This window comes from Macrobrachium rosenbergii, chromosome 16, assembly GCF_040412425.1.
Source record: "Macrobrachium rosenbergii isolate ZJJX-2024 chromosome 16, ASM4041242v1, whole genome shotgun sequence".
Lineage (NCBI taxonomy): Eukaryota > Metazoa > Arthropoda > Malacostraca > Decapoda > Palaemonidae > Macrobrachium > Macrobrachium rosenbergii.
Genome location: NC_089756.1, coordinates 27756634 through 27768017, shown reverse-complemented (window position 1 = coordinate 27768017; position 11384 = coordinate 27756634). Strand labels below are relative to the sequence as shown.

Sequence of the window (11384 nt, the reverse complement as noted above, 5' to 3'; positions counted from 1 at the left end):
CTTCTCAAGAATGACCAACTTTTTGTGTGTCTTTTTATTTTTAGGTCATCGCCAGAATTCATCTACCGGATGATATTAGCACCATGTCAGATGTCGAGATGCATAGTTATTTCTCCGGGTTGCACCAGGTGAGTCTTGAAGCCGTGCACTGTAGGCGTTACTTAAGGTTCTTTGCAACGTCCCTTCGGCCCCTAGCTGCAATCCCTTTCGTACCTTTTACTGGACCTCCGTTCATATTCTCTTTCTTCCATCTTGCTATCCTTCCTCTCCTAACGATTATTTCATAGTGCAACTGCTTTGAGGTTTTCTTCCTTTTAAACCTCCTTTACTAATCTTAATTTTCGTTTCAGCGCTGAATGACCTCATAGGTCCCAGCGCTTGGCCTTTGGCCTAAATCTTATATTCCTATCCTATCCTGTAAAAGTATACCTTAGTTTTACCAGACCACTCAGCTGATTAACAGCTCTCCTAGGTCTGGCCCGAAGGATTAGACTTATTTTACGTGGCTAAGAACCAATTGGTTACTTAGCAACGGGACCTACAGCCTATTGTGGAATCCGAACCACGTTATAGCGAGAAATGAATTTCTGTCACCAGAAGTAAATTCCTCTAATTCTTCATTAGTCGGCCGGAGACTCGAACTCGGGCCTAGCGAGTGCTAGCCCACAATTCTGTCGACTCGCCTAACGAGGAACTATCCTATAATGCAGTCAAGATGGGCATATGGGTGAAACTCTAGTGAGAGCACCTGCAAAGGAAAAATTAATTATATAACACACACAGTTTATGTACCAAGAAGTTCATTCTTCCATAGGAGGAAGAGCTATGTGTACACTATAATTAGAAGTCTTATCGTGCCACAACTTCCAAATCATAGATCTTTCTTGCAATCACAGTAATAATATATGTATAGGCAAGCTTACAAACCTTAATAAATTAACATTTACAGATTTTATAGTCATGCAGCCAGACCCAAATGGAGGCTTGTGAGAAATGTTAATTTAATAAAAGAAACGGTTGACAAACTTAGTTGTAGAACAGATGTATATCAGTTTGATTTTCATAAAGTGTTATTTACCGATAAGTATCTCTTCCGGAGCTAAATTTTTTATCAAGATTTTTAAAGCCAAGATGGAAAGCCATTATGCAGTTATATATGTATATATATAAACATATATGTAATATATACATACTTATATATATCACAGTATATATTTATATATATACTGCATATAAACACACACACACACACACACACACACACACACATATATATATATATATATATATATATATATATATATATATATATATATATATATATATATATATATACATATATATATATATATATATATTGTTTTGTATGTGCATGTGTCAAAATACCTCCATCCCTTGTTTTGATATTGCAGTTCTTCTCGATGAGGCATTCTGTGTGAAATTACGAGAGAAAATTGACAGATTACTGGATCTAACTGTAACCCATTAATGTTCCCACCACTCAGGTTTTCTTTGCTATTGCTATAATTTTATATGTATCCCAAATGTATAACTATGTATCCCTAATGGATAACGTTCCGTTCGCAGATCGTGAGGGGACTGGACTGCCTGGGCTACGGAGTGGTTTCCAGCCAGCCTCTGGTCTCCGAGGTGATGGAAATCGGCAGCCGACGATACCCGATGGCCTTCCAAGTCAGCTGGCTGAAGACGAAGTCGATTTTGTGATAAGATTCGGTGTGAGTGATGAGTGAAGATGCCTTATTTTTTACTTTCGGTAGATTGTATATTGTCAGTAGATTGTTTATTTTCAGTAGATTGTTTATTTTACCCACCTGTGTGTTAATGAATTCAATATACATCAGGCTGTTCCTGTTTGATGTTATGATTACGTGGCTTTAAGAAACGCACGCGCGTATTCTTCAGTTTGGATCTGGGGTTTGTACTGACAAGCGCATCAGAATAATGTGAAGAATTCGAGAAGTTGAGTGGGCATTGTGGCGGTTGCATTTACATACGTATCTGGTTAAAAGTGACCAGTAGATATTATACTGTGTATATATATATATATATATATATATATATATATATATATATATATATATATATATATATATATATATATATAATAGAAATAATCAACAAACAATCACGTGTGGAACAGAAATAAATTTCTTGCTCATATCTATAGATACACTGTAGATTAGATATAGATGTAGATTAGATTAGATAGTATATATTAAGAAAATTCAGAGGAGACGCACTTGACTTATTATAAGCGAAAACCACAGGGTAACACCAGTCAAAAGAGGCGTACCAGCCGCTTACGCGTTTATTCATTGATCATCGTGCCACAAACGAGACTCAGTTTGGAAGAATGGGTAAAAAAAAAAAAAAAAAAAAAAAAAAAATGGTTAATTGTCGAAGAGTAATGACTTGGGAGATTATCCGGCCACAAACTGAAAAAAAACATGCTTAACCGTGAGAATCTAACATCCTTGGTGGAAAGGGTAACCAGACAATTAACCATACGGGTATAAACCTGAATTTTAATCGTTTGCTTATAGTTAAAAACAACTTTTTTAAAAATTATAAAATCATCAAGCTTTAACAAACCAGGACTCAATTTTAAAACATCACCAGTGTTTGACTTGATAAAACGAGATTCAGTGACATTCCTTTTAACTGTGGCGTTGCATTGACCTGTGTACCTTGCTTTACTCCAGTTATTATTATTATTATTATTATTATTATTATTATTATTATTATTATTATTATTCAGAGGATGAACCCTATTCGTATGGAAAAAGCAACTAGGGGTCACTAACTTGAAATACAAGCTTCCAAAGAATATTATGGTGTTCATTTAAAGGTAACAGGAAATACACAAAGAAATGATCAGTCATTATAAAAATTTAGTAACCAAATTAATAAAATAGGTAGATAAAAATGTAAATAATTTACTAAGTAAAGTGCAATGAGAATTGTTTTAGGGGCAGTAATGCACTGCATCTTTGCTTAAATTTTTGGAGTTCTAATTGCACAACACCCTCTGGGGGACTGTTCCACAGTCCAACTGTGCGAGGAATGAAAGACCTCTGGAACCGAGAAGTTCTACATCGAGGCCCGTTTACGGCATATTTGCGTTGCTGGTCAGCATATCTAGTTGCTCTTGGCAGGAAAAGAGGGTGATGGCTCAATTGTATAAGCGAAAGTTCTATGTCAAAATACAGTTCATGAAAAACTGACAAACAAGAGACTATCCGTCGACGGTCCTAGACCTAACTGTTAATTTTAGGAACAGTAACCTACCACCACAAACCACTCTGTTTATCTGGCAGAGGCAGACATCCACAATAAAGAACAGTATTATTCTAGTAAAGGAAGGACAGATGGCCTAAAACAGGCTGCGCTGATTATATCGTTGTTATAGACAACGCAGAGTCCCGTCCACTTGAAGGGGAGGATGGGGGTGGAAAATCAGTACGAGATCTACTAATCAGCAGTGCTTCCGTTTGCTCCATTTCACGATTGAGACTATGGGCAGCTTCATGTATCATTAGTGGAGACTTTACAACAACCACAAGTGTTGCAACATCGGCATACTGAACAACCTTGTTTCCCAGGCCAACAACCGTGTCACTTGTGTACACTAAAAATAACAGTGGGCGAAAAACACTACCCTGTGGAACTCGTCACAATAGGTCTTGGTCCGCTAAAGATCCAATCAGCAGGAATTCGCTGATGCCTACTTGTAAAGAAATCTTGAAGTATCTAAAACATATCCACCCTCTTCAAGATTCTGAAGTTAAATGCCATATGATTTAGTAAATCAAAAGCAGCACTAAAATCTGTTTGAATTACTCTACACTCAAAGCCCTTATGAAGTTTCTCTTGCAAATGGCGTGTCAACTCAGAGAGAGCATCGCAGGTACCTGACTGCTTTCTGTATGCCACCAATTGACTATTAGCTAACAATCTTTTTGATTCCACACACACACACACATATATATATATACACGAAGTATTTACGAAAGATGTCTATGTGAAGGTCATAAGGAAAATAAATTATTTGTTTTAGCAACCAGATTAATCTTTATTTATGCTTACTTGTAATTTATTTGCTACTTCCTCCTTTCATTTTCTCTTCTTCACATATGAGCTTTCATTTAACAGAGGCGTGCTCTGGAAATTAATTTCCTTTTAGACTTGCTCCGAATGAATTTTAGCTTGTTTAGTAATTATAACCAGAAACGCCTGAAATCAAGGACTTTGCAGGATCTACTGTCATGATATACTTTTGGTTTATATTTGGTTCTTGGTGTCCTCAGTCTGTGTCTTCTTGTCTTGGCGTTTTTGTTTCTCTTTTCAAACTGATTTTCTTGTACTTTTTGTTCAGCTCGTGTTTGTCTTTTGCAATTCTTTTACTTTTAGATGGGAGAGTGGCTGGTTTGGTGTAAAAGCAAGCAGCAGACTTTTTTATTTGTCATGGGAGTTGGGGTAGAGGCCAGGGTATGGCCACTGGAGTGGTGAGTGTAGGGGGCAAGGGGTGGCCACTGGGGTGGTGAGTGTAGGGGGCAGGGGGTCACTAGTGTGGTGAGTGTGACAGGGGGGCCACTGGGTGAGTGTAGGGGGCAGGGGATGGCCACTGGGTGGTGAGTGCAGGGAGCAAGAGATGGCCACTGGAGTGGTGAGTGTGGGGGGTAGGGGATGGCTACTGGAGTGGTGAGTGCAGGGAGCAGGGAATGGCCACTGGAGTGGTGAGTGCAGGGGCAGGGGATGGCCATTGGAGTGGCGAGTGCAGGCGGCGGCAGGAGATGGCCATTGGAGTGGTGAGTGCAGGGGATGGCCACTGGAGTGGTGAGTCCAGAGCGGCGGGGATGGCCACTGGAGTGGTGAGTTTGAGGGCGGCAGGGGATGGCCACTGGGTAGGTGGTAGGCGGCAGTACGTGACCACGGAGGGGTGAGTCCAGGCGGCGGCAGGGGATGGCCACCGGAGGGGTGAGCCCAGGCGGCGGCAGGGGATGGCCACCGGAGGGGTGAGTCCAGGCGGCGGCAGGGGATGGCCACCGGAGGTGGCCAGCGGCGGCGAGGATGGCCACCGGTGAGCGGCGGGGGATACCACGGTGAGCCCAGAAGCTGGCGGGGATGGCCACCGGAGTGAGCGGTGAGCAGCGGCAGGATGGCCACGGAGGAGTGAGCAGGCAGTGGCGGGATTGGCCACCAGAGGTGAGCGAAGCGGCGGCGAGGATGGCCACCGGGGTGACCCAAGCGGTGGCAGGGGATAGCCACGAGGTGAGCCGGGGTGGTTGCAGGATGGCACCGGAGGGCTGAGCGGGGCGGCGGCGGGGATGGCCACGGGAGGTGAGCCAGGTGGCGGCAGGGGATGCCACGGAGGGTGAGCCCCTGCAGCGGCAGGGATAGCCACCGGAGGTGAGCAGGCGGCGGCAGGGATAGCCACGAGAGGTGGTCCTGGCGGCAGGGGATGGCCACCGGAGGGGTGAGTGCAGGGGGCAGCAGGGGATGGCCACTGGAGTGGTGAGTGCAGGGGGCAGCAGGGAATGGCCATTGGAGTGGTGAGTGCAGAGGGTGGCAGGGGATGGCCACTGGAGTGGTGAGTCCAGGTGGTGGCAGGGATTGGCCACCGGGGGGGTGAGCCCAGGGGATGGCCATCGGAGGTGAGCCAGGCGGTGAGGGGATGGCCACCAGGTGGTGGGGTGGCGGCGGGGATGGCCTGGAGGTGAGCCAGAGGCGGCGGCAGGGGATGGCCACCGAGGTGAGCCAGGTGGCGGCCGAGGAGATAAGACGGTGAGCCAGGTGGCGGCAGGGATGGCACCGGGAGGTGAGGCAGAGTGGCGGCAGGGGGATGGCCACGGGGTGAGCCCAGGTGGCGGCGAGGATGGCCACGGGGGTAGCAGGCCCAGGTGGCGGCTTGAGGATGGCCACTGGAGGTGGGCCCAGGCGGCGGCAGAGATGGCACCGGGGGTGAGCAGGTGGCGGCCAGGATGGCCACGGAGGGTGAGCCCAGGCGGCAGTAGGGGATGGCCACCGGAGAGGTGAGTCCTGGTGGCGGCAGGGGATGGCCACCGGAGGGGTGAGTCCAGGCAGCGGCAGGGGATGGCCACTGGAGTGGTGAGTGCAGGGGATGGGCACTGGAGTGGTAAGTGCAGAGGGCAGCAGGGGATGGCCAGTGGAGTGGTGAGTGCAGAGGGTGGCAGGGGATGGCCACTGGAGTGGTGAGTCCAGGTGGCGGCCGGGGATGGCCACTGGAGTTGTTAGTCTAGGGGGCGGCAGGGAATGGCCACTGGAGTGGTGGTTGCAGGGGATGGCCACTGGAGTGGTGAGTACAGGGGATGGCCACTGGAGTGGTGAGTCCAGGTGGCGGCAGGGGATGGCCACTGGGGTGGTGAGTCCAGGCGGCGGCAGGGGATGACCACTTGAGTGGTGAGTGCAGGGGGCAGCAGGGGATGGCCACTGGAGTGGTGAGTCCAGGCGGCGGCAGGGGATGGCCACTGGAGTGGTGAGTCCAGGTGGCGGCAGGGTATGGCCACTGGAGTGGTGAGTCCAGGCGACGGCAGGGGATGGCCACCGGGGGGGTGAGCCCAGGCGGCAGGGGATGGCCACTGGAGGGGTGAGCCCAGGCGGCGGCAGGGGATGGCCACCGGGGGGGTGAGCCCAGGTGGCGGCAGGGGATGGCCACTGGAGGGGTGAGCCCAGGTGGCGGCAGGGGATGGTCACCGGGGTGGTGAGCCCAGGTGGCGGCAGGGGATGGTGCGGAGGGTGAGGCTGGCGGTGGCAGGGGATGGCCACTGGAGGGGTGAGCCCAGGCGGCAGGGGATGGCCACGGAGGGTGAGTCAAGCAGGCGGCAGGGACTGGGTGGTGAGTGCAGGGGATGGCCACTGGGTGGTGGTGCAGAACTCGGGGGATGGCCAGTGGAGTGGTGAGTGCAAAGGGTGGCAGGGGATGGCCACTGCAGTGGTGAGTCCAGGTGGCAGCTGGGGATGGCCACTGGAGGTGTTAGTCTAGGGGGCGGTAGGGAATGGCCACTGGAGTGGTGTTTGCAGGGGATGGCCACTGGAGTGGTGAGTCCAGGCAGCGGCAGGGGATGGCCACTGGAGTGGTGAGTCCAGGCGGCGGCAGGGGATGGCCACTTGAGTGCTTAGTGCAGGCGGCGGCAGGGGATGACCACTGGAGTGGTGTGTCCAGACAATGGCAGGGGATGGCCACTGGAGTTGTGAGTCCAGGCAGAGGCAGGGGATGGCCACTGGAGTGGTGAATCCAGGCAGAGGCAGGGGATGGCCACTGGAGTGGTGAGTCCAGGTGGAGGCAGGGGATGGCCAGTCTAGCGGTGAGTGCAGGGGCGGCAGGGAAGGCCGCTGGATTGGTGAGTCCAGGGGGTGGCAGAGGATGGCCACTGGAGTGGTGAGTCCAGGGGGTGGCAGGGTATGGCCACTGGAGTGGTGAGTGCAGGGGGCGGCAGAGGATGGCCACTGGAGTGGTGAGTGCAGGGGGCGGCAGGGGATGGCCACTGGAGTGGTGGGTGCAGGGGGTGGCAGGGGATGGCCACTGGAGTGGTGAGTGCAGGGGGTGGCAGGGGATGGCCACTGGAGTGGTGAGTGCAGGGGGCGGCAGGGGATGGCCACTGGAGTGGTGAGTGCAGGGGGCAGCAGGGTATGGCCATTGCAGTGGTATGTGCAGGGGGACGCAGGGGATGGCCACTTGAGTGGTGAGTGCAGGGGCCGGCAGGGGATGGCCACTGGAGTGGTGAGTGTAGTGGGCAGGGGATGGTCAGTGGAGTGGTGAGTGCAGGGGGCAGGGGATGGCCACTGGAGTTGTGAGTCCAGGGGGCAGGGGATGGTCACTGGAGTGGTGAGTGCAGAGGGCAGGGGATGGCCAGTGGAGTGGTGAGTGTAGGGGGCAGGGATGGCCACTGGAGTGGTGAGTGTAGTCGGCAGGGGATGGCCACTGGAGTGGTGACAAATGTGGTGGAAATTATTTATTTATTTTATTATCTTTTGTCATACTATTTCATTCACCTCAGATTCCTCAGTGTCTCATCTACTTCTCAGGAGGGATCAGAAGTGCATGACAGTCTTGAGAGTCTTTCCCTGAATCAAGGAATCGAAAGCTTTGTTTATGTCCTCTATAGGGAGTGTGTGAGTTATGAGCTCGTCCAGCATGATCTTCTTGTTCATGTAATCGTCTACGAGGGCGGGGACCTCTGAAGGCTCCAGTCCTGCAAATATGGTATGCTGTGAAAGATCTGTTATATATATATATGCATACACATATATATATTATACACACACATATATATGCATAGGTAAAATTTATGAATATCACTTATAACGGCTGTTGAAATTTCCTTACATCACTGTTACCACTACTGCTATTTTCATTATTGTTGATGTTACTTCTGTTGACACAAGCACATGCACTATTACTCTGATAATGGATGAAACAGGTTAACTTGGCCATAGAACTGCAGGAAGCAGCAATAGACAAATGCTGAGGAACTGTCTTTAGAGGAGGAGGAGGAGGAGAGGAAGGGAAGGGAGGATGTCCCCAATTTATTAATATGATATAAAATGCCGGGAAAGTGCAAAATTGTGTTGGTAAATATCACCCAGACAAAACTATGACAAGCTGTGCTATTAACTTCCTGAATGCCAATGCACTCTCTCGCTTTGGGAACATTTTAAAACGCAGGCAAAAACAAAATTCACTGTACAAATTTTCAGTAGAGAGAAACAGTGAATATCAAGAAGAAAGCAGTGGAGAGAGACAGAAAAGAGAAACAACCCAAGGAACAAAGTTGCCTGCCTTTTTTATGGAAGGGGACTCTGCTTCCAAGCAATAATATTTCACTTCCTATTCATCTTTCTCACTAGGTAAAGTGAGAACCAGTCTGCAATTATTTCATCTGTTAAATTTATGGTTTTAATTTTATACAAAAGAAAACTAATCTGCCGGCTTTGTCCGTCCGTCCTCACTTTTTCTGTCCTCACTTTTTCTGTCCGCCCTCAGATCTTAAAAACTACTGAGGCTAGAGGCCTGCAAATTGGTATGCTGATTATCCACCCTCCAATCATCATCGTGTCAAATTGCAGCCTCTCCCCAACCTCCAGTAATTTATTTGTCAAGGTTAAAGTTAGCCATAATAGTGCGTCTGGCAGCGATGGGAGCGGAGCCACCACCGGCCCTTGATTAAAGTTTCATAGGCTGCGGCTCCTTCAACGGCATTGCCGAGACCACCGAAAGACAAATCTATTTTCGGTGGCCTTGATGTACAGAAAACTTCAATTGTACCAAAGAAATTTTGGCGCATATTTTACTTGTTTGTGTGAATTCTACAAGCTGGGCTCGTTAACTCGAATCAAAATGGTTTCATTCCTATTTTTCGGGGTATGGAACAGATTAACCCATTTCCCAGTATTTCTTGTGGGAAAAATCCGTTCTGTTTAAGAACAGCTCAGTCAGAGAACAGCCTTTTGGAATGGATTAGGTCCTTTAACAGAGGTTCAACTATTTAAGAAAAAACAGAAAAAGCCAGTCATTAGAGGAATGCTTGCTGTGTACTGTTACGTCCCTGCTTATGTCCCTGAAGTTTACTATTACCACCATTATTATTATTATTACGAGCTTGTTGGCGTGTGCTACACGTGCAGGAACCTGCCACTGCTGTCTCCCCTACCCTCCTCATCCATTACCCACCCCATCCCCACCCGAGGAGGACAAACAGGTTTGCTGGAGGAGGGTGGATATCTCCCTTACCCTCCCATTCTCCCTACCTACCCCGCCCCCACCCAGGACGGATAAACCAGTTTGCAGGAGGTGGGTGGCTGTGTCATGTCTCCCCTCCTGTTACCCGGGGGAGGTCAAACAATAATCCCCACTTTCAGTTGTGTGTGTGTATTGTGTGTGTGTATTATTATTATTATTATGGAAGAAGACCGTTTTTAAGACATACCTCACTGAAGAGTGGCAACTTTATGCTGTTGAGTTTATACACTGCTATCTCAACTCGCCATGTAAGTTTCTTTATGCCAGCAGGTAAACCATCAAGAAGCTGAGCAAAGTTCATGTATTATTTATTATTTCAGTATTCCACACTACCAATTATAAAGGGTGAGATACAACAGGGGTATTTACATATATTTATACCCAAAAATGGGTTTAAAAAGGAGGGTGACAGTTTTTGAATGGTTATCATGGCTGGGAAACTCCCCTATTGGGTATATGTAAATATCACATGTAAGTACCCATGGTGCCATTTATTTTGTTAATGGTAGCATGGACTCCTGAAATGTTAGGTTAAAAATGAACTTTGGTTACCTTCTTTATGATTTACCTGCTCATACAAAAAATGTGTATGTTGGGTTGAGAAAGCACAGAATAAGCTCAATGTAATGTAGACTGTCATTCTAATCAGTGAAGTGTTATTATTATCATAAGGTATCCAAACTTCTACGACAGTTTTTTGAGGGTGGCACTAAATCTAGATACAAGCCTCTTCTTTTATGCATACTTGGGGCCAGGCCTGACAGGGTGAGAGGACACGCCAGCCAAGAGAGCATGAAAGATTTGACAGAATTTTAATTTTGGCTCAGAGAACTAGGGGGCAGGGTGCACCTCAGGCATAAACTCTAGGAGTACCTCAGGCATAAACTCTAGGAGTACCTCAGGCATAAACTCTTAAGTTAAACTTTCTTTTCTGATTTGGCTGGAGATCCTTGTGAGAAGTGGGTGAAGCCTCACATCCAGAAGCATCCTGAGGACCTTGCCGAAAAACAGCTGCATGAGGTCAACTGCAATGGTGCTTCGGAGGGTGTACTCCTATGGCGACACTTTCCTCCTCTTAAACGGCCTGGCATTCATTGCGGACTGGATGACGCCCAAATTGCCAATGCACTCAGAAGGTAGTCATGCAGCCTGCTGTGTCTTCTCCATCAACACCTGGTCAATGAGAAGCTACTGGTACTCGTTAGGGGTTCACGAACTCATCACACCGAAGTCTTTCCTGAGAAAGGGGAAAGCAACAATAATATATATATATATATATATACATATATATATAATATATATTATATTATATATATATATATACATATATATATATATATATATATATATATATATATATATATATATATATATATATATATATATATATATATATATACATTTATATATACATTATATAACAAGATAGATAGATAGATAGATAGATAGATAGAGTAGATGAACAATGAACCGAATAGATATATTAGCCAAGTGAAACGGTTTGTCGTGTGAAAAAATATCTTGACGCTTATTGGTTTCATGCCGAAGGCAAATATACTGACCGATTTCCTTCTTATCATTGTTGATATCAACACCAAAGATC

The 11384-nt window shown here is 47.2% G+C and overlaps 3 protein-coding genes across 5 annotated transcripts in view; 1 reads left to right on the top strand and 2 right to left on the bottom strand.

The window, feature by feature from the left end:
• LOC136847236 (uncharacterized) overlaps window positions 1-1810 on the top strand; it is a 35883-nt gene extending 34073 nt beyond the window's left edge. For all 3 annotated transcript variants that reach the window (XM_067118720.1, XM_067118719.1, XM_067118721.1), the window contains 2 exons: window positions 45-128; window positions 1588-1810. In XM_067118720.1, coding sequence (XP_066974821.1) covers window positions 45-128; window positions 1588-1725 — 222 coding nt within the window. In that variant the 3' untranslated portion in view covers window positions 1726-1810. The remainder of the gene's footprint in view (window positions 1-44; window positions 129-1587) is intronic.
• A 2901-nt stretch (window positions 1811-4711) lies between these two features.
• On the bottom strand, window positions 4712-7679 carry LOC136846915 (proline-rich protein 36-like). Its single transcript, XM_067118168.1, has 2 exons — window positions 7452-7679; window positions 4712-6121 (listed from the first exon to the last, which is right to left on the bottom strand). The coding sequence occupies exons 1-2, from the start codon at window positions 7677-7679 to the stop codon at window positions 4712-4714; spliced, it is 1638 nt and encodes a 545-aa protein (XP_066974269.1).
• A 293-nt stretch (window positions 7680-7972) lies between these two features.
• Window positions 7973-11384, bottom strand: part of LOC136847233 (alcohol dehydrogenase class-3-like) — a 28193-nt gene continuing 24781 nt past the window's right edge. The window contains exon 8 of the mRNA XM_067118715.1: window positions 7973-8234. Coding sequence (XP_066974816.1) covers window positions 8074-8234 — 161 coding nt within the window. The 3' untranslated portion in view covers window positions 7973-8073. The remainder of the gene's footprint in view (window positions 8235-11384) is intronic.